This window comes from Brachyhypopomus gauderio, chromosome 15 (assembly GCF_052324685.1).
Source record: "Brachyhypopomus gauderio isolate BG-103 chromosome 15, BGAUD_0.2, whole genome shotgun sequence".
NCBI lineage: Eukaryota > Metazoa > Chordata > Actinopteri > Gymnotiformes > Hypopomidae > Brachyhypopomus > Brachyhypopomus gauderio.
Window position 1 is genome coordinate 13,853,127 of NC_135225.1, and position 24,113 is coordinate 13,877,239.

At 40.5% G+C, this 24,113-nt stretch overlaps 1 protein-coding gene across 3 annotated transcripts in view; it reads right to left on the reverse strand.

Moving 5' to 3' along the window:
• LOC143476162 (uncharacterized) overlaps positions 1-24,113 on the reverse strand; it is a 37,642-nt gene that overhangs the window by 1,820 nt on the left and 11,709 nt on the right. For all 3 annotated transcript variants that reach the window (XR_013121235.1, XM_076974190.1, XM_076974191.1), the window contains exon 4: positions 10,997-11,265. Coding sequence is in view for 2 of the 3 variants with exons in the window: in XM_076974190.1 (XP_076830305.1) it covers positions 10,997-11,265 (269 nt within the window). In the remaining variant the exon portion in view is untranslated. The remainder of the gene's footprint in view (positions 1-10,996; positions 11,266-24,113) is intronic.

Sequence of the window (24,113 nt, forward strand, 5' to 3'; positions counted from 1 at the left end):
CGAAACTGAAAGCGAGACAAACATACCGCAAATGACAAATCATATGACATATGTTATATAACAAATCCTTACATATAAAGCCCAAATCTCACTGTGACTTCAATAAGATATTCTAAGTATTATATGGCATTACAGTATAGGTATTAAATAATGCTAGTTATTTGGCACCAAAACACTATTTAAAAATGACTAAAGCTGCTAAAAGGTATTCCACATGTAACGTTATATTCATGGTAGGCAGAGTTGTATAGTAACGAAGTAGAACTACTTCGCTACTGTACTTAAGTACTAAAATGCTGTATCTGTACTTTACTGGAGTATTATTTTTTTCTCCTACTTCCACTTTTACTTCACTACATATTTTCCATCAGTTTAATACTTTTACTCCGATATATTTTTTACGTGCTGTATAGTTACTCGTTACAATTATAAACATGTTAGCTGGCGCTGTCACCGGGTCAAGCGATCAGGCTGTCTTATGAGAAAACTGCGCATGCTCCGGTCGCGTCTCGTTAACTCTGCTGCTGCCTTCACTGAACACTTGAGCTTCGTAATCTAGGTTCACTTGACACGCTGTTACTGCGGCAAGGGTCCGCGCGGCAAAAATGACGCAATCGCGGTGGCTCCGCCCATGCGCGTTAACCACGCGCGCAGTCGCGTCGCGAGGTCGTGCACCTCTCGATTTTTGTGCGTGTGAAGTTACAAGGTGGAGTTCATGCACTTGTACGGCACTTTGAAGGTCCATTTTCAGTATTTTCCAGCACCTTCAGCTTCATTTACATATTTATACAAATACACATATATTCGAAATGATTCCAAATAATTCGCTTTTTATCTCATTAAAAGAGATGGTAGCCTACCGTGTTTGGTAACAGCAGAAGAGCGCAGTAAGCACTAGTTAACTAACCTAATTATGTTCATGGCGTGCTGCAGAATTCACTTAACATTAGCTGGCAATAAAGGCGACGTGCTGACTAATCATGTGCCCATTTTATAGTGTAGTGTTTTTATAGGGTAAGGGCATTTATTGGGGGTAAACGCAGGGCAGTAAGCTCACCATTAGAATCCGACGGACGGATTTTACGTCCAAAATACACCTCGTTTTCTCAGCTAAATTATGGCAAATTTGTACTTTTGCGTCAAACCTACAACGTAGCGGGACATAGGTTATCTGTTTTTTGTGTACGAAGTGTTAACCCCAGTTTTTAAAGTACATACAGAACACTTGTATTTGTGATCTTTGACATCTTTGATTTGTAAGTGATATATAAAAACAATTGATAATCAAACTTTGATGGCTTTCTTTAATTAATTCAAAACACAATACTTGTACTTTTTACTTTCAGTACTTGAGTAATAAATTTTAGACTAAACTACTTGCAATACTCAAGTACAAAAAATGCTGAATACTTCTGTACTTCTACTTAAGTAAAGTTTTAAAGAACACTTCAGCTTCTACTCAAGTAAATGTTTTGATAGAGTACTTGTACTTTTACTCAAGTATGGGTCTCGAATACTTTATACAACACTGATGGTAGGGAGCCCGGGTATAGTTGTAACATGGGGAGAGTTATAACACCATCAGTTCCACCCATCACGGATAAGATAGGAGTCATATGATCATTCCAGTATTTACCCAATTCCTCCCTGATCCCACATGGTGAATATGAAGGCTGGAAACAGGCACATGCCGATTCCATCGAGAAAAAAATGATTTTGAGGTGAGAAAGTAAATTTCTGAATCAAGACTATATTTTGTTTAGTACTTATACTATTGCAGATAAAACCATATGAATTATATTACATTAAACTTTAGTTTCTCAGGTAAATTGTGATGCATTTTTCCCCCGTTAATTTCAAATCCCCTTGCTAATACAGCTAGTTAAACAATGGCTGACGGGTGGGGTGGGGTGGGTTGTAACACAGCTTTAAAACATGTTACAACCATCACCTTACATACAACTAAGAAAATGTTCTTGATTTTTAATAATTAAAGAAAGACTGACAGATGTGTGACTGCAAATGTTTTTAAAATAATCATCTGATGAGGTCACAAAGAAGGGCAATCAGTTAGATCAGTTGCAAAGGTACATGGTATCTGCCATGTAACACACACACACACACACACACACACACACACACATTGATGTTGTTTATTATTTGACCTACATGTTCTTTACACAGGTACATTGTATTAGTGTTCATTAAGCATACATATTGTTAAATAAGTTTTTTCTAGTACACTAATTTACAAACACTCACACCCACACACACTCCTGAGTAAAACAGAAAGTGGATATGGTTATGGTCAGTCACAGAGAGAGATACATTGTTTGGGATTGATATTTTATTTAAAATATATTATTTTTGAAGCATTTTGCATGGTGTGGCCTCTGTTTTTGCTTCTTTTGTCTAATTGTTACAACTTACCCCAGCATGTGCTATACCCCGGTAGTGGGGTAGGTTGTAACAAGGGAACACCTTGTATTTGACATTAACTCTCGACGGCTGTGATATTCCAATTGAAGTTTGAATTGGTGCCATTTGTAGTAAACAAATGGGTGTACTTTGTATTAAAGTTTGAGAAGTCTAGCTCAAAAATTCAGTGAGTTTTTGTGCTGAAGCTGAAGTGTTACAACCATACCCGATCTCCCCTATATCAAAGTTTGAAGTGCAACACTTACTACACTAGTGGAAATAAGTCTAACTTGAAATCACAAAAATTAGAAAGTTTGAACTAAATTAACAAAGACCTCTTTATAGTAGCACAAAAATAAGAAATTAACTCCTATGCAAGTCTATTTAAGCCAAATGACAAAGGTTATAGCGACAAAAGTAATGGCTCTCTTCACATCTGTAGTAGGCCTGAATGAGTCATCATACCAATCCTACTAACATATTAAAAAAAACATATAAAAAGAGATATTAAAACATTATATAGACCTGGAAAAGTCTATTTAAATATCTAGACTTTCAGATGACCTATTTCAGGTAATTCTTTGCAAAAACAATTAACTCAAACGTCTTTTTTGTTACATTAACTTACCAGTGACATGGATGAAGATTCAAATCACCTGCAACAATTTACTCTGATGTGGTAAACTGAAAGTGAACACGACAAAGTGAGAGGGATTCGCACGTATGTAGACCGTATGAATAGAAAGGTTGTCTTGAGGCCAGTTTTATACATACCAGAAAACAATCAAGAGCTTGTAAAGAATGACAAATAGTATGAAGGCTACAGAAGTCTTGATTGGCTAAGTGGTTCTAAGCCACTCCCATCACTTTGCTCACTAGGAACACACTTGAGTGTAGAACAGGCTTCAGTTTCGGTATTCTCCTGTTAACCAAACCACAATTGGTTGCAGCCTCAGGTTTCGCTTGTGAACAAGGTACAGCTGCATTAAGAGCTTGTAGGGGAGACCGGGTATGGTTGTAACAATTTTTGCTTTAGCAACTGTAACTCACTGACTTTTTTAGCTAGACTTCTCAAACTTTTATACAAAAGTACATCCATGCTTCAAAAATATATATTTTTTAATAAAATAACAATACAGAACAATGTCTCTCTCTCTGTGACTGACCATAACTCATATCCACTTTCTCTTTTACTCAGAAGTGTGTGTGTGTGGGTGTGTAAATTAGTGTACTAGAACAAACTTATTTAACAATATGTATGCTTAATGAACACTAATACAATGTACCTGTGTAAAGAACATGTAGGTCAAATAATAAACAACATCAATGTGTGTGTGTGTGTGTGTTACATGGCAGATACCATGTGCTTTTGCAACTGATCTGGGGTGAGTTTCCCAAAACGTTCTTAGCGCTAATGTAACGTTTGTGGCAGCTGGAAGTGAGGAGGTGGACGCATGTGCTGAGCAGAGCAAGGTGTTTTGAAGGGAAATCCAAAATCAGGGTCATATAAACAGGCAAGGGTCAAATCCAGGAGAGAGTCATTCATATTTAATACAACTAACAAAAACCAACAATAACAGACTTACATACAGGAATCACTGGACAGAACTAAGAACCATAGAGATGTTACCAATATAAAGACCAGCACCGACTACACAGAAACCAGGATTAAAATACAGGGGAAATCAAGGGAAACCAAGTACAAACACCTGGGAACACTAATGGGGGGCAGGGTTACAAACAAGGAGTGAACAGGCACACTGAAACCAGACTCAATGAATTTCAAAATAAGAGTACAAACAGAGACATGACTGACTGGAGGGAGGCAGGACTGACAGCTAAGTACTTCTTAACCTCATACGTAATAACGAGGTTACGAAGTACTTAGCGCTAAGAACGTTTTGGGAAACTCACCCCTGATTGACTTGGCCTTCTTTGTGACCTCATCAGATGCTTCTCTTAAAAACATTTGCAGACACACATCTGTCAGTCTTTCTTTTAAATTATTAAAAATCAAGAAAGTTTTCTTAGTTGTATGTAAGGTGATGGTTGTAACATGTTTTAAAGCTGTGTTACAACCCATCCCACCCCTGTCAGCCATTGTTTAACTAGTAGTATTAGCAAGGTGATATGAAATTAACAGGGGAAAAATGCATCACAATTTACCTGACAAACTACAGTTTAATGTAATGTAATTCATATGGTTTTATCTGCAATAGTATAAGCACTAAACAAAATATAGTCTTGATTCAGAAATTAAATTTCTCACCTCAAAATCTGTTTTTTTCTCGATGGAATCGGCATGTGCCTGTTTACAGCCTTGATATTCACCATGTGGGATCAGGGAGGAATTGGGTAAATACTGGAATGATCATATGACTCCTATCTTATCCGTGATGGGTGGAACTGATGGTGTTACAACTCTCCCCATGTTACAACCATACCCGGTCTCCCCCACTTCAGACTCACGTGAATGTAGAAATGCAGTATTTTTCACCTAGTCTTAAAGAGGGACCTATCATGAGCAGAGTGTGTGACAAGGCAGAGATAATCAACATGTAGGGGAGACCGGGTATGGTTCTAACACTTTTTGCTTCAGCACCTGTAACTCACTGAATTTTTGAGCTAGACTTCTCAAACTTTTGTACAAAGTACAGACATTTGTTTACTACAAATGGCACCAATTCAAACTTCAATTGAAATATCACAGCTGCTGTGAGTTGATGTCAAATACAAGGTGTTCCCTTGTTACAAACTACCCCACTACCAGGGTAGGTTGTAACACATGCTGGGGTAAGTTGTAACAATTAGACAAAAGAAACAAAAACAGAGGCCACACCATGCAATATGCTTCAAAATAGTTTTTTTTTTTAATAAAATAACAATCCAGAACAATGTCTCTCTCTCTGTGACTGACCATAACTCATATCCACTTTCTGTTTTACTCAGAAGTGTGTGTGTGTGTGTGTGTGTGTGTGTGTGTGTGTGTGTGTGTGTGTGTGTGTGTGTGTAAATTAGTGTACTCGAACAAACTTATTTAACATTATGTATGTTTAAAAAACACTAATACAATGTACCTGTGTAAAGAACATGTAGGTCAAATAATAAACAATGTTTTAATGTGTGTGTGTGTGTGTGTGTGTGTGTGTGTTACATGGCAGATACCATGTGCCTTTGCAACTGATCTGACTGACTTGCCCTTCTTTGTGACCTCATCAGATGATTATTTTAAAAGCATTTGCAGTCACACTTCTGTCAGTCTTTCTTTAAAATGATTAAAATCAAGAAAGTTTTCTTAGTTGTATGTAAGGTGATGGTTGTAAGCTGTGTTACAACCCACCCCACCCCTGTCAGCCATTGTTTAACTAGCTGTATTAGCAAGGTGATTTGAAATTAACAGGGGAAAAATGCATCACAATTTACATGAGAAACCACAGTTTAATGTAATATAATTCATATGGTTTTATCTGCAATAGTATAAGCACTAAACAAAATATAGTCTTGATTCAGAAATTTAATTTCTCACCTCAAAATCTGTTTTTTTCTCGATGGAATCGGCATGTGCCTGTTTACAGCCTTGATATTCAGCATGTGGGATCAGGGAGGAATTGGGTAAATACTGGAATGATCATATGACTCCTATCTTATCCGTGATGGGTGGAACTGATGGTGTTACAACTCTCCCCATGTTACAACCATACCCGGTCTCCCCCACTTCAGACTCACGTGAATGTAGAAATGCAGTATTTTTCACCTAGTCTTAAAGAGGGACCTATCATGAGCAGAGTGTGTGACAAGGCAGAGATAATCAACATGTAGGGGAGACCGGGTATGGTTCTAACACTTTTTGCTTTAGCACCTGTAACTCACTGAATTTTTGAGCTAGACTTCTCAAACTTTTGTACAAAGTACAGACATTTGTTTACTACAAATGGCACCAATTCAAACTTCAATTGAAATATCACAGCTGCTGTGAGTTGATGTCAAATACAAGGTGTTCCCTTGTTACAAACTACCCCACTACCAGGGTAGGTTGTAACACATGCTGGGGTAAGTTGTAACAATTAGACAAAAGAAACAAAAACAGAGGCCACACCATGCAATATGCTTCAAAATAGTTTTTTTTTTTAATAAAATAACAATCCAGAACAATGTCTCTCTCTCTGTGACTGACCATAACTCATATCCACTTTCTGTTTTACTCAGAAGTGTGTGTGTGTGTGTGTGTGTGTGTGTGTGTGTGTGTGTGTGTGTGTGTGTGTAAATTAGTGTACTCGAACAAACTTATTTAACATTATGTATGTTTAAAAAACACTAATACAATGTACCTGTGTAAAGAACATGTAGGTCAAATAATAAACAATGTTTTAATGTGTGTGTGTTACATGGCAGATACCATGTGCCTTTGCAACTGATCTGACTGACTTGCCCTTCTTTGTGACCTCATCAGATGATTATTTTAAAAGCATTTGCAGTCACACTTCTGTCAGTCTTTCTTTAAAATGATTAAAATCAAGAAAGTTTTCTTAGTTGTATGTAAGGTGATGGTTGTAAGCTGTGTTACAACCCACCCCACCCCTGTCAGCCATTGTTTAACTAGCTGTATTAGCAAGGTGATTTGAAATTAACAGGGGAAAAATGCATCACAATTTACATGAGAAACCACAGTTTAATGTAATATAATTCATATGGTTTTATCTGCAATAGTATAAGTACTAAACAAAATATAGTCTTGATTCAGAAATTTTCTTTCTCACCTCAAAATCTGTTTTTTCTCTATGGAATCTGCATGGGTGTGTTTACAGCCTTCATATTCACCATGTGGGATCAGGGAGGAATTGGGTAAATACTGGAATGATCATATGACTCCTATCTTATCGGCAGTGGGGAACCGTCAGGGCCCTCTACGCCCTCTCAGAGGGCCTAAAAATATTCTTAAAACATAAATATATATAATATAATTTATCCAATTTTATTTGATCTACTTACAGTTTGACAATCGACATCTAAACAATTACAAAAATATAAGCAAATAAATTATTCAACCGTGTCTATTCAATCCGTGTTTGAAGGTGAGGGGTTAAGTTAAGTGGAAGCCTGTGAGCCTGTGTCTCCATCTATCAGGACTGTGATGCCCGCTGTTTGTTTACAGAGGGCCTGGCAGTTATAATTCAGCACAATACCAGTTTCAAATGACAGCAAAATTGACCAATCATATCTTCTCTCTTAGTGGGCGGGCTTAACTGTATGATCATTTTCGCCCGCTGTGGCGACGCTAGCTGTCGTTAGCGTACCACCGCTAGCTAGTTTCGATTCATTCCTTTGATGTCCTCGTGCACGTTGTTTACATATTCCGCTTCCGAGGAACACGGAGCTGTGAACCTTATTTTGTTGGAACCTTATTTTTCTTAAGAAGTTATCTAGTACAGATATTACTGTTTATTGCGTTTCTAAAGCTGTACTGTCGTCTCAGTTTTTTTTTTATTTAATTTTTTTTATTGCAGTTAATCAGTTAATTAGGAAAGAAAACAATTTTTTTCCGGGGGGGGGGAGCGGGCCCAGGTTTAATGGTCACGGTTCGCTACTGCTTATCCGTGATGGGTGGAACTGATGGTGTCACAACTCTCCCCATGTTACAACCATACCCGGTCTCCCCTACTTAAAAAAAATGGTTGCTGCTCTCATATAGAAAGGACCATCAACAAAATGAGCCATCCATTCTACCTTACAGCTTAAATACTGTGTTCAAAATGTTCTACTATATGCTACTCGCAGGCTGATTGGGCTCCAAGTCAGCATGCCAGTGTGAGATGAAAACGGGGTTTCCCCCTGGACAGTGTCATGCTTGGCCCCACCCACATCTGCAGTCATGTACTTGTTTTCCTCAAGCATGTGCCCTTTTGTTTTGATTTGTGTTCACGCCTCATAGTTTGTAACTCCGCCCCTTGTTATTGGTTTCTTGTGTGTCTGGTTTATTCCCCTTGTAAGCTTGTGTATATAGTACTGTATACAATAAACATTGTGTATCTGCACTGGTCTTTGTTTCTGTGAGCGGTCCAGTGTACATCTTTATTATCCTGTGTTTTATTCATTGGTCTGTCTCTGATATACCTGGGATTATGACCCTGGACCATGTAAACGACGATAATTTTGGATTTATGACTAAACCTCACACAAACATAACTGTACGCAACCAGAGTCTTCTTCATGGTGTACTTCATCCCACTATGCAATGGTAGTGAAACATGTTTCACAAGTGGGCAGAACCATCAAATATTTGAGAGACTGGGGACCAGTATGTAGTACGTATGTAATTTCACACAGTCTTGTCGTTATCTGTCATGTCCATCAGAATAAGCTTGTTTTGTTGGATAAAAAAACAATCTGCAAGGAATTTGTAGCTGTGAATGATGAGACGAAAATATTTTGGTTCTCTAGCATAGACCATGGGTCTAAATGCTTAAAGCTCAGCTCCTAGAGAGAGCATACTATCTTTTTTTGGTGATATCTGAATATAATTCATACACTGCACGCATAATTTATTTCAAGTATGTGGACAACAGTATCATGTATTATTGAGTATCTTGTTTAGTTTATAAAGTGTCCTTTAATTTGGATTTATCTAATAATAAACATAAGTACAGAAAATGTTGTATTTTGTTTATTTATTTATTTGCAATTTACCGTAATTCCACAAATGTTCTACGTCACTATACATACAGTGTATAGTATTAATAATACTAGTATTATAATAATAATACTAGCGCTTAATCCCGCTAGTCGGGGTCACGGGGGGGGGGCTGGAGCCAATCCCAGCAGATAGTTCTGACTTGGTCATCTTATAAGTAGCTCGCAAGCTGAAAACTGCTGAATTATGATTTTTTTTAAAGAACAGTCCAGTGCACAGGAACAGGTTAAACAAGCACAAACAGATTCTTCAAGAATATTAAACTCAAAATAGACTATTAAAAACATAAATATTCTGTTTACAAACCTACTTTTTAAACTCTCAATATTAACAACAGTTTTCTCAATTACAAAATGGAATTTCTTGGTTATGGATTCTGTTTTTTGATTCTCAAAACTTAGAATCAGGTCTGCTTACCTGTCCTGCCTAGGACCTATTTTGACGCCATAGAAGCGGTGTGATTTTTGATCTTTCTATTCTTAATTTGCATAGAAAGTAAGCAAAAGACTTTATTCATACCGACTGTCACGGTGAGGAGGCCAGGTCGCCACCAGAGGGCGCGTGCATCCACACACACACTCACACTGCGCACTCCCCCTAGAACTGACACCTGTGCCTTATTATGTGTTCTGCCTTGTTAAGCCCACAGGTTGCGTTGTCCAGTGCTGCACATTCATCTGAGAGAGCGACGCATCACTGGACCCCCTCTAAGTCCGTTGTGTGCTAAGAAGCATTGTAAGCTGGTGCTCCTGTTTCTACTAGAGCCCTTTATTGATTGTTTTGGTTGTCAGAGATGGATAATAAAGAACACAACGTGCAACCTCCGCCTCTGGCCGCCTCTATCCCCGCGTTACACTGACAAGGTATTTCCAAATTATTTATGAAGTAGACAGTAAAACATCACTGAAATCAATGCAATTTAAATAGAATTCATATCAATTTTCAAAACAAATTCCAAAAGAAGTATGATTAAATTAATCTTAAATCAACACCAGAAATCCAGCCATGGTGAGCCACTGCAAATATAGTTATTGTTATGAGAATTAATTACCCTGTTTTCTATAAGGGAAATTTCATGTGTTTGGGATTGGAAGAAGAATCAGTTATTGTGAAAATGCAGTGCTATAATGGACTCCAGGACCCAAGTCACAATTCTCCATGTAGATATTCTATGAGTGTTATAAACACCATCACTTAAGAATTTAAATAAGCATTTGGCTTCCATGCATAATTAATCCTTTCCCCCATTGTGCGGGATTATTAATGAGAACTTAATGTGTAAGCCGGTTTACTGCTTACCACATTGTCTTTTCAGTCCTATTTCATTGACACACTCCACAAGTACAGCTGAAAGTTAGAATGTTACCTGAGCATACAAATACAGAGACTGAACATTTAAAGAATAAACAAAACAAAGTGAAAAAACCTATGAGATCATGGAACTAAATTAACTGAAACAAATACTAACATCCTGAAACACTTTTTAAAACACATTCATTTCAAGCACAGGATTTGCACAAGGACAAAGCAATGCAATGACACTTAAGGTATGCATTTGCTCAGTGTCTCATTGCATTTACAATTCTTTCTCAGCCTAAGAGAAATTTCAATATTTGTTCTTCTTCTTCTTCTCTTTTCCAGAATCTAAAAACAGTGCTCCTGCCAATACTGCCAGTCCAACCACTCCAACAGCAACACCACCTGCAATCATAGCTTCTTGTACCTACGACAAAACATAGGAAAACATAGCACAAACATTAATGTGCCTTATACTGTAGTTGGGATTAATTCAAACTGTTATCTTTGCTGCAACATTACTTCACTATGCAAATACACTGTACATCCAATTATTATAATAATGCAGAACAAATCAGATCACCGGCTGCCTACCTGACGTGATGTTGGCTTTCCATATCTTAACTCTGTGACAAAATGCTCACAGTTCCCACTGATGAGGCTGTAGGGCATCTTCTCCCCTACGAGGCTGTGAGCTTGTTTGAGAATCAGAGAAATATCATGGGGCTTATATTTATCATCCAAAAGGTTGTTGATTTTATAACGATCTTTCCCCACAACTTCTGAAAGCTTCTCCTTCTTCACGACACCCGTTTCATAAAAGACCGACATCACACTGCTGGCTCCAGCATACGGCCCCTCAGCTAATGGACAAAAGAAGGAATCTTTTACATTTGTGATCCCAAATTTGTTAAAATGATCCAGGGGTGAGAGGTCAGTGGGAGAACAAGAACTGTGACAAAATATTTATGCTATATTTCTACCTTTTTAGCTACCTTGTTTGGAATATATAAATGTGTCACACAAGTCAGCATAATTTTTTCTTGACTTTGTTTACTTACATGGTGGTGCAAGATGAATGACATATCCGTCACCCACATATATGGCCCAGTGTTGGTACATTGGACGAAAGATTTCTATAAGATCACCAACTTTTGGTTCCTGTAAGAAGTGATCAAACAAGGCAATGAGTAGATTCACATCTTTGTATTAAATGCAACAGCACAAGACTCTGCATAGACTACACTGAAACACGGACTACAGATTGAGGATTCCTCCAATTATGGTGCATCACTGTATTTTGTTCTTGCCTCCGAGTGAGACATGAACCACGTTTGCAAATGACTTACAATGAAATACAAGTTTTTGTCGTTATGTCTCTTTGTTGTTTTTTTTTGCTGAGCATCATTTCCAAATTTCCACGACAATGATCCTTCTCATCACTACAAAAAATGAACCAGCAAACAACCATTTAACAAAAGTACCTTTTGTATTGATCACACCTACACATTTTGCCTTGTTTAATATTTTATACTAAGGATGCGCAAATAACCTAATTTCTGTATTTGTTGAAACAGTAACATTTGTATTCTAACAAAAGCGCGTCCACGTTATTAAATGGGGTAAGGATTGGAAGACAGCCAGAGCAGACGTGTCCTACACGCAAGGTCCCCTCGTCTCCCCCTCACGTCAAATGTATCTTAAAAAAAGCGAAACTGAAAGCGAGACAAACATACCGTACGTCAAATGACAAATCATATGACATATGTCATACAACAAATCCTTACATATAAAGCCCAAATCTCACTGTGACTTCAATAAGATATTCTAAGTATTATATGGCATTATAAGTATTAAGTAATGCTAGTTATTTGGCACCAAACCACTATTTAAAAATGCCTAAAGCTGCTAAAAGGTATTCCACATGTAATGTTATATTATATTCGTGGTATATCAAAGTTTGAAGTGCAACACTTACTACGCTAGTGGAGATAAGTCTAACTTGAAATCACAAAGGTTGGAAAGTTTGAACTAAATTAACAACGGCCTCTTTATAGTAGCACAAAAATAAGAAATTAACTCCTATGCAATCTATTTTTACTTTTACAGGCATACTACATACCAAGAAATTCGTAGGCGCATTTAAGCCAAATGACAAAGGTTAGCGACAAAAGTAATATCGATCTCTTCACATCTGTAGGAGGCCTGAATGAATCATAACAATAATACTAATGTATTTAATTAGAAAAAGTTAGCAAAGAGATATTAAAACATTATATAGACCTGAAAAGGTCTATTTAAATATCTAGTCTTTCAGATTACCTATTTCAGGTAATTCTTTGCAAAAACAATTAACTCAAACGTCTTTTTTGTTACATTAACTTACCAGTGACATGGATGAAGATTCAAATCACCTGCAACAACCTACTCTGATGTGGTAAACTGAAAGTGAACGCGACAAAGTGAGAGGTATTCGCACGTATGTAGACTGTATAAATAGAAAGGTTGTCTTGACGCCAGTTTTATACATACCAGAAAACAACCAAGAGCTTGTAAAGAATGACGAATAGTATGAAGGCTACAGAAGTCTTGATTGGCTAAGCGGTTCTAAGCCACTCCCATCACTTTGCTCACTAAAAACACACTTGCATTACGGCTCTGGTACAGCTGCATTAAGATGTACTTCAGACTCGCGTGAATGTAGAAATGCAGTATTTTCACCTAGTCTTAAGAGTGACCTATGATGAGCAGAGTGTGTGACAAGGCAGAGATAATCAACATGTACTTCTTAAAAAAAGGTTGCTGCTGTCATACAGAAAGGACCATCAACAAAATGAGCCATCCATTCTACCTTACAGCTTAAATACTGTGTTCAAAATGTTCTACTATATGCTACTCGCAGGCTGATTGGGCTCCAAGTCAGCATGCCAGTGTGAGATGAAAACGGGGTTTCCCCCTGGACAGTGTCATGCTTGGCCCCACCCACATCTGCAGTCATGTACTTGTTTTTCTCAAGCGTGTGCCCTTTTGTTTTGATTTGTGTTCACGCCTCATAGTTTGTAATTCCGCCCCTCGTTATTGGTTTCATGTGTGTCTGGTTTATTCCCCTTGTTAGCTTGTGTATATAGTACTATATACAATAAACACTGTGTATATTTGCTGGTTTTTGTTTCTGTGAGCATTCCAGTTTACATTTTTATTATCCTGTGTTTTATTTTGTTGGAAATGTCCTGACCAGGGGGGTATTCCAAGAAGCGGGTTAAGCGATAAAACCGGGTAAGTTAACTCAGAATTCACGGAAACTCGAGGTTTTCCGTTCCAGAAACCGAGCTTAGAGAGAACCTGAGTCAGTTACTATAGCAACGTATGCTCTGAACCCAGATAGCATGCGGATGTGGGCCACTTCTGGCAACAGTGTGGCATGACCGGCTCACTGCTGGCACTGGCAAACTGCATGTGAGCCAGAAGTGGCCCACATGTTACAAACTGTTATTTGGCCCACATACCACATATGCTTTGTCAAGCCAACTTTATTAAATTTATTTTAGTTTGTTCACAGACTTTACCTTTCAGTTTTATTTGCTGTACAAAACATTAAGGCAGCACATATGTTGCGGTGAGAGTCGATTGGCTGAAGTTCGCACTGAATGTCTAGAGGACAATCACCCACTTCCTGCACTTCCGACCACACGGGAAAAGACGACATACACGTTTTGCGCGCACACAAGGTAAGACAGTTTCTCTCCATGCCCAAAAGAACATTGACAAGGAGGCTTGCTAAGTTTTACAATTGGTTAACTGTAATTAAAAATAGTGCTACTTTCGCTAAATTTGTCTGTATGCATTTTCAATGCGTCATTATTTTTCTGTTCTCTTGCGTAGACTAGCTTGCTAATGGCTAGCTAGCTAGCTAACTTTATCTTCCGGCAGACTACTCCAGGGGGGTATTCCACAAAGCGGGTTAAGCGAGAAAACATTGCAGATGGAGTCTCTGACAACTCTACCATCTCTTGTCACCCACATGCATAAGGTTTCTCGTCTGTGGGCATGTCTGAGTTGGTAGATTGGTTGGCAACACCCGGTCCTCACCCGGCGCATGCTCTGCTGCGACGACGCTATCCGTGCACTCGTGTGCCTCCGTGTGTCTGTGTCTCCATGTGTGAACTTTTTCTTTTCCTACTTTCACTTAAGTTTGTCAGTCAAAGGCTTGCGTAACAGTGTTTAGAAATAGTGCTAGCAAACACCGCAATGAGGAGTAAGCTGTCTAAAACAATCTGGACAATTATTATAATAATATGGGTCATTGCCAGTGAAAGCTGTGCGCTACTACCTGAGCAATCCAACACCAGCGGACTTACCTACACCCGGGAAGATCTGCTACAACTTCGGATGTCCATGCCGGGCGGGATGAAACCACCGATACCCCTCCCGACAGAACTTCGGCGGAGGATGAGAGGTAGGAGGGGAGGTGTTCGCACTCGGCTGAGGAGACGGCCCTACAGACCACCGCTACCCTCTATCATCATGGCCAACGTGCGATCCCTCCGGAACAAAGTCGACATACTCCATGCCAAATGCAGGATGGAAAGGTCCTACCGGGAAGCCGGTATCCTAGCCCTGACGGAGACCTGGTTGAACGAGACCATTCCGGACACCGAGGTACAGCTTGACAACTTCAACATCTTCAGGGCGGACCGGACAAGAGACTCGGGGAAGGAGCGTGGTGGTGGGGTCTGTGTGTATGTCAACAACAGATGGTGTAACAACATCAAAGTTCATGGCCAGGTATGCACACCTAACCTGGAAATGCTGACACTGTCCATGCGACCCTTCCACCTTCCAAGAGAATTCCCCAACCTGGTCATCAGCTGTGTTTACACCCCACCCCGAGCGAATGTCATAACCGCAGCTGAGCAAATTGCTAGCACCGCTAGCAACATGCAAGAGAAATATCCCGATGCGCCGGTGTTTATCATGGGCGACTTCAATAGCTGCAGGCTCGACAGTATACTAACTTCCTTCCAACAATATGTAAACATTCCAACAAGGAGGAGGAACACACTGGACCTGTGTTATGGGAATATTACCGACACATATGTCTCCCGAGCTCACCCGCCACTTGGTCTAGGTGATCATAACGTTATCACTCTACTACCGCTATACAAACAAACTCTGAAACGGGAGAAGCCTGAGATCCACAGCGCCAAACAGTGGTCAGAGGACGCCATTGCAGAGCTGCAAGGCTGCTTTGCATGCACAGACTGGGACATTTTTAAGGGTGATCTGGAGGAAAAGGTCTCCGTCATCACAGATTATATAAAATTCTGTGTTGATATGATTATACCAACAAAGACCATCAGGAGATTTCCAAACTCCAAACCCTGGATCACCAAACACATCAAACTCAGAATGAGGGAAAAACGGGTGGCTTTTCTGAGGCAAGACTGGACTACACTCAAAGACATTAACCGGGAAATAAAAAATGACATTACTAAGGCTAAACTTAAATATAAAGATAAATTGGAACATGAATTCAGCACCATGAACACAAAACAGGCCTTTGAAAAAATAAAGATACTCACAGGACAGAAGAACAAGCACAAACTAGATGCAATTTCAGACCCCAAGGCATTTGCCAGGGACCTAAATACCTTCTACTCCAGGTTCGACATAGTAGACCACTCGGACACATGCACAAATCTACTGCAGGCTATTCCCACCCAGGAGCCAGCAGAGCAGGTCCCTTTCACAGCTGAGGATGTTCGCCAGCAGCTGAGGAGATGTAAGCCTGGTAAGGCTCCGGGGCCGGATGGCATCAGCGCCCGGGTGCTTAAAGACTGCGCAGCTGAGCTTTCCCCCATCATACACTCACTCTTCTCCGAATCATACAGCACTGCTACGGTACCAGTTCTGTGGAAAACATCTACCATCATCCCAATACCCAAGAAACCCCGCCCTTCCGAATTCAACCATTACCGGCCAGTCGCACTTACCTCAATAATCATGAAATGTTTGGAAAAACTGATCCTTAGAACTCTCCTTCCAGTTGTCAGCCCACATCTGGACCACCATCAGTTTGCCTACAAGGTTAAGAGGGGGACGGAGGATGCTGTGGCATGTCTCCTCCACTCCCTCCTCCAACACCTGGAAACACCCGGCAGCTATACCAGACTTCTCTTCATTGATTTCAGTTCTGCCTTTAATACAATTCAGCGTCACCTGATGATTAACAAACTTCACCAGCTGCACATATCTCCAGCCCTCATTCACTGGATTCACAATTTCCTCAGTGACCGACCACAATCCGTCAGAATAGGTACAGTCTCATCATCACTCACCACTATCAACACCGGTGCCCCACAGGGGTGTGTCCTAAGCCCATTCCTTTTTACTCTGTACACCAATGACTGTGTAAGCCCCACACATATCACCACATATTTCAAATATTCTGACGACACCGTTATACTTGCACTCCTCAATGACAATACCTCTATCTCAGCATACCAAGACTCCATTTCTCATCTCACACACTGGTGCACAAACAACTATCTCCAGCTCAACATCAGTAAAACCAAAGAATTAGTAATTACCAACCCCAGATCACAAACACACACTATTCATAATCCCATTTGCATAGACAGTGAAACCATAGAAATGGTAGATTGTTTCAAATACCTTGGACTCACCCTGGACAATAAACTCAGTTTTGAGCAACATATCATGGAGATCCATAAACGCAGCCAACAAAGACTTACAGCTATTCGCAAGCTTAAAGCTCTTTCTGTTGCCCCCTGTCACTTACTTCTCCTGTACAAGAGCATAGTCCAGCCCATCCTCCTATACTGTCTACCCTGCTTTTTCAACATGCTAACTGTTACCAATAGGAACAAACTTATACGCATCACTCACATTGCATCCAAGATAATAGGCCTACCCACCCCCAACTTACCAGACCAGAACAGCAAATCCACCAGAAACAGAGCACATCTGATTGCACATGACCCCAGCCACCCCCTCAACTGCCACTTCATTCTGCTCCCATCAGGGTATAGATACAGGGCTTTAACGTGGAAACGGGCACGGTTTGGGAAAAGTTTTGTGCCCTCCGCGATAGCTGCTCTGAACGTGAGCACGCGGTGGGGTTTGACCAATTGACGGTCTGTGGAACACTTCCCCTGGTACTCTGTGACATCTGTTGGACTGCCTAGGTGATCTGCTCTGTCTGACGTGTATGTGTTTATTTGTATTTATGTTTGGGGGGGAGGGGGGAGGGGGGGGTATGTGTTAAGTACACCTATGTATGTATCTATGTTGATGAGGCTTTGTACGGATGGTGAAAACAAATTTCCCCTGTGGACAATAAAGACTATCTTATCTTATCTTATCTTATGTAGGCTGTCGCTCTCCCTGGATGGTTACAATGTTGTGTAATACCACATATGATGATGATGATAGATACTTTATTAATCCCCAATGGGGAAATTCAATTGTCCAACAGCACACATAAATACAATACGAACACACAAAATATACAGAACATACCATACCCAATTAAAGTGCTTAGTGAGTGCTTGATTAATTAGTACACCTATCGTATGTTGTTTAGCAACCTAACTCCCGCAGGAATGAATGATTGCCGGAACCTCTCAGTCTTGCAGCATAGAGAGAGGAGTCTATCACTGCGACAGCTCTTCTGAGCTACCAGAGTCCCATGCAGAGGGTGACTGCTGTTATTGAGGATGCCATGCATTAAACAGACCCTCCAGAAAGTCGCGATGTTGCGATTTGCAACTTCAGCCAATTACCGCAACTTTCCCGCAAATTTAACCAATCACTGATGTCGTCTTGATGTGACGTCGACAAACTCCCGCCTTACTTCCGTATATACGTTCAAGAGGAGCAGACTGAAAGCAGCATGTGCGACGAAAATAACGGCAAAAAGATCGAGAAAAGCAGTATCCCGGTACACTACATAAAAGCGGGGATAAACTGTCCAGATCCGACCCGCGAATTGATTATCTATGGCCCCCTGGATGATATTTAATTACTATTAGAACCGGCCCGCAGGCCACAGCCGCCCGATGGTGTTTTGCACGCACAAACACTACATTCCCCACAATGCAACGGAACCCCTCAAACTCACTGCACCTCACGCAAGCGACGAGGGTCTGAGATAAAGTTTATAAGTTTAAACTTTAAACTGAGATAAAGTTTAAAGTCAGAGATAAAGTTTATTTATCTCTGATCCATATCTATGAGTTACTAGTTCGCTCTGGCGCCAACCACTGGCGATCGATCTCGATATAATACTTAATTTGTGTCCATTTTACAGGCCGCCCGGTAACAATTAATGTTCGCCACCCCCTCCAGGTTCAAATCTCACTTCAAGCGATCTTGAAAAGTTGGCAACCCTGAATAAATAGGTAAATAGATAATTAAAATGGACTACTAAATAGAGGAAACCATACAACATTTACTCGCTATTGTAATGTAATAACAAAAAAGCAAAAACACACCGCAACTTCCATCGCAATTTTTTTGAAAAACACCCGCAACATCAAACATTTTAGCCCGCAACAATCACAAAAAAGGCCCGCAAAATCCTGGTGGGACTGATTAATGTAATCCTGTAACTACATTAATCAAAATAAAATGTTTTAAGAGTTTCTGGGATCATTGTATTGTTTCTGGTAATATGTTGTGTTGGTCTTAAATTTCACCGAGAATGGTCTTAAAAAAGTCTTAAATTTAACTCACTGAAACCTGCAAGAACCCTGTGGCAGAGTCCAATAACAAGAGCTTTTGCAGTGCACCAGGGTGCTCGATTTCGAAGCAAAAACAGCCGTATCTCAGTTTCCATGGTTTTCCGGCTGATGACGAGCAAAAAAGAAAATGGGTTTGTGCAAATAGGAGAGAAGAAGGGGAAAACTTTGTGATACGGGGCATCTTTGTGTGTAGCCAGCATTTCACTGCTGCAGACTACATAGTAGGAAGCTCGGGGCTAAAAGTTGGTGCTGTTCTCTGTTACTGTCCCCGGTACTGTTACTGTTCCCAGCCGGTTTCAGTGGAACAGTTGCTGTCCGCATTTGAAAGATCAAGCTCTCAGCTGGGAGTACATGTTTGTCCACCAGAGTCGGAGGTTGTGGAAGATTTGAGCATTTGCCCTAGCATCTAGCTGTGATCCGCTAGCATCTAGCTGTGATCCGCTAGCATCTAGCCCCGGTCCGCTAGCGTCTAGCTGTGATCCGCTAGCGTCTAGCTGTTATCCGCTAGCGTCTAGCCCCGGTCCGCTAGCGTCTAGCTAGAAAAGAGCAAGCTCTCGGCTGGGAGTACACATTCGTGGTGGACGTACGTGTACTCCCAGCAGAGAGCTTGTTCTTTCAAATGTGGACAGCAACTGTTGCAGTGAAACTAGCTCTGATCCGCTAATATGGATAAAATGCACGTGGACAAGCCCATGATTACGTGGGTATTGGACTACCTGTCTGAAAGATCCCAGCATGTGAGGTTAGGAACCTACCAGTCCGATAGCCTGGTATGTAGCACGGGAGCACCGCAAGGAACTGTGCTCTCCCCCTTTCTATTTACACTATACACCACAGACTTCCAGTACAGGTCAGACCTCTGCCACCTACAGAAGTACTCGGACGACACTGCAGTAGTCGGGTGCATCATGGACGGACAGGACGGAGAGTACAGGGATGTTGTTAACAGCTTTGTAGAGTGGACTGCAAAGAACCATCTACTCCTCAATGTAGATAAGACCAAGGAGATGGTGGTGGATTTCAGCAAAAGGGGGTCACAAATCGGTCCCATCAACATCATGGGTCAGAATGTCGAGTGGGTGGATACCTACAAATACCTGGGTGTCCTGCTCGACAATAAACTGGACTGGAAGGCTAACACAGAGGCCGTGTATAAGAAAGGGATGAGCAGGCTATACTTTCTCAGAACGCTCAGATCATTCAATGTGTGTAACAAGATGCTGGAAATCTTTTATCAGTCTGTTGTTGCGAGTGCACTTTTCTATGCGGCAGTTTGTTGGGGAGGCAGCATCAGGAAAGCGGAGGAGAAAAGACTAAACAGGCTGATCAAGAAGGCGGGTTCTGTTCTTGGCTACCAATTGGATGGTATCGAGGTGGTGGTTAACAACCGATCACAGAGCAAGCTCACAGATATACTGGACAATAATACACTCCCCCTCCATGGGCTGCTGGTCGGACAGCAGAACACCTTCAGCAACAGACTCCGACAGCTCAGGTGTAGAAAGGAGAGGTACAGGAGATCGTTTGTACCAACAGCGATCACACTGCATAACACACACAGTGCCAGGACACCAACAGACACCAATAACTCTCTGAATAACTGAGCACAAGCTGGAAACTTTAAACTTGGACACTTTACACTTTTGACACTTTTGAAGGACTGAGCATGGGCTGGACACTTTAAACACTTAAACTTGGAAATTTTGTAATTTATGATACGGTTATTATTTTATTACTTTACTTTATTTTATTTATGGATAAATAAATATGGATAGTATCTAGCTCATCCAACTCTGACCATCACTTTGCTGTCGACTATATTGGACACTGAATAAACAACAACACTTAATAACTTGGTATGTGTCATGAATTTGACTGATACTGATGTAAACCAATCAATAGCTGACGTTACTCGGCTTGCTAACCTAGCTAGATATAGTTAACTAAAGCTGTCAGTATCATTTGTAATATTATAATATATATCATAATAATATAGACTGTTTTACCACTCCGTAGGATGACTAATGGAACCAGCATTATGTTAAATAATAGTTAGTTAGTTACCTAGCTAGTGCTAGCTGGTGTCACCTTACCCTGGTATGAGTGAATTAATTCTTCTACAAATAATTTGTAGCCTCTATTCAACTTGGAACCCTTCGTTGATGAATGTTCTCCAACGATCCTGAAAACGTCTTCAAAATTCAGTCTCGGCAGCGACGACAGGGATGAAGTAAATACACGCTCCATGCTGAGGTGAATTGAAAACAACATCTTCTGCCAGTACAGGAAATTGTTTTACCCGGCGTCGACGTATTTCCGCTTTGTTGTGAAAAGGGCCTATACCTGTCAAGTGTCTCGTTTTGGCCGGGACAGTCCCGTATTTTACCGCTCTGTCCCGGCGTCATCCCGTATTTTCAGTTTCAATTTTTATTGTTTTTTAAAGCATTCATGTGCCACTCCAAACAGAATTCTGTCACTAGCCTCGTGAGAACTGCTACCCACCCAGACTACTGCAGGTGGCAGTTCTCGCGAGGCTAGTGACAGAATTCTGTTTGGAGCGGCACATGAACGCTTTAAAAAAATAAAAATTTTAAACTTGCGGGTTTAGTGTCGACAGTGGGAGCAAACCTGGAACAACAAATCAGAGATGGATTTAACGAGAGAAGGCAGTCCTGCCAAAAAAGCTAAGCGTACGTGTAAGTACCTTGACGAATGGGACAGGGAATTTACTTTCCTAAAGAAGAGAATGAAGGGGCATAGGTACTCATTCTGTAAGATATGTAGCTGTGATTTTAGTGTCTCATGGGGGAAGGAACGATGTCCGTCAGCATGAACAATCTGCCAAGCACAAACGCTGGCTAAAGGGTGTTGTGGTTTTCATCTTAATCCCTTCATAGTTTGTTTACATTACAGTATTGAATCAACAGCTTATCATAATTTATATATTTTGACTAGTCATAAAGTATTAATCAAATCTCTAATATTAATTACTATATGTTTTGCTTACATTATATTAAGGATTAAGTTGCTTGTTAGTAAGAATGACTGTGTACGTGCTTGTGTGCCACTTCCAATACTCCATGCGTTTGCAGTAGGCTAAAAATGGGATGTGTGTAAGAGAAGGCTCACTGTGACCTTATGTGGTAAGGCCAGGTAGTAAGACCTCGCTTCCAGAATAGAGACAGCTGTAGGTTGAACAATGGAATGTGCAGTTCCTATGTTTAGGAAGGAAAGCATATATAATGGTGAAGAGAGCAGACAGCTTCAGAGCTGCACATGGGGTGACATGATTAGGTAATGTGAGCTCTCCAGAGATCTCTGTATTTAATTAATTAATAGGCCTATGTGTATTTTTTAATAAAAGGCTAAAGACAAGACTGGTAATGTTTTCTTTTGCAATCAACGAACACGCTGCGCTAAGGTAAGAAGGTTAAGCGCAACAAGGGACAGAAATATGCCCAGGAGATGTCCCCATTTGTAGCTAGAAATACCACTAGAAAATTTTTATTTTTTATTCATTTGTAGTTCAAAACATATTTGGGGTGTTTTTTCTTCACTTTTTGCCACTGCAAAGATGGTTTCGTTTCTCCTACAGCCTCGATTGCAGCTATATGCAAATAACTGATTATGTAAATTAGGCGATGATATCATGTCCCGTATTTTTAAATACAAAACTTGACAGGTATGATTTCAACCCTGGACGGAAGACTATGGTTTGGTGTATGTTAAATATCGTGCTGTGTGTGCACTGTGCTATGACAACGTTGCGTGCCGAACTTCCAGCATTAAAAAGCATTTCGAGACAAAACACGACAAGACGTATAAAGACCCCGCCGAAAGAGCCGAAGTGGTATGGCAAACAGTCCAGCTCTCTAAAAAAGTAGGGTGACAACGTCCGTATTTCACGTCCTGTCCCGGGTTTTTTTTTTTTAGTTAGGAAATGTCCTGGTTTTTAAATTACCTTCATTGGACCATAAAAACTTAAATTTACAGGCACTATGCCCGCATGGTACGTAATCCTGAGCCGCGTTAAGGCTGGATTATTTATTATGGATTATACTTTCGTGAGTGACCGTAGCGCACACCTCGCGCGTACCTGCGCAAAAGGCGGAGGGGTTTATACTTGCCACGTCACATTCTTTGCAGTGTTGTCCGAAACGATATGTGGTAGTATAAAGAAACACCCCTCAAAAACAGGGGAAGAACATTTACCTGACGAAAATTAATGTTGCATTGTGTTCCAGGTTTGAAAAGTGCTGGAATTTAGTCTAAAGTGAGGGCAGCCCTGTTCTTAACAGAATGTAGACAGCGTGACTGTCAGTATGCCCCCCACCCCCACAATGAGTTTTGGGGGGGGGGGGCATATTGACAGTCACGCTGTCTACATTCTGATTAAGAACAGGTAAATGTTCACTCATTAACTAGAAATGTTGAAGTTGGCACTCCCATGTCTCAAAGGTTGCCGACCCCTGGTCTACAGGAAGTGTTGGACCTCCGCGACAGGCCAGGAGAGATGTTTTAGACTGATAAAGGTGAATTACAACATCTCTTTGTACCGACATTCTAATAAGTTGAGATAACGGAAAATGTAAAGTCATGTCTGCATATACAAGAACACCATGTAGGGGATAGAAGAAGATCTGAGGGTTTGAGGGGTGGAGGAATAGCATATAAGACCTCCATGTTACCAACATCTGTTGGATCTCTCTGATGCACAGGTTTTGTATGTGTGTGTGTGAGATCTGAGATATATCTGTTTTATTAAAAGCTTTTTCTAGCATTGCAATAATTGGTCTGTTGTTCCTGTTTTCTCCTTCTGCATCAAACGAACGCGCTGGGCTGAAGCGATTGAAAGGAGTGCGAAACCCTAACAGACTTCAATAAGATATTCTAAGTATTATATGGCATTATAAGTATTAAGTAATGCTAGTTATTTGGCACCAAAC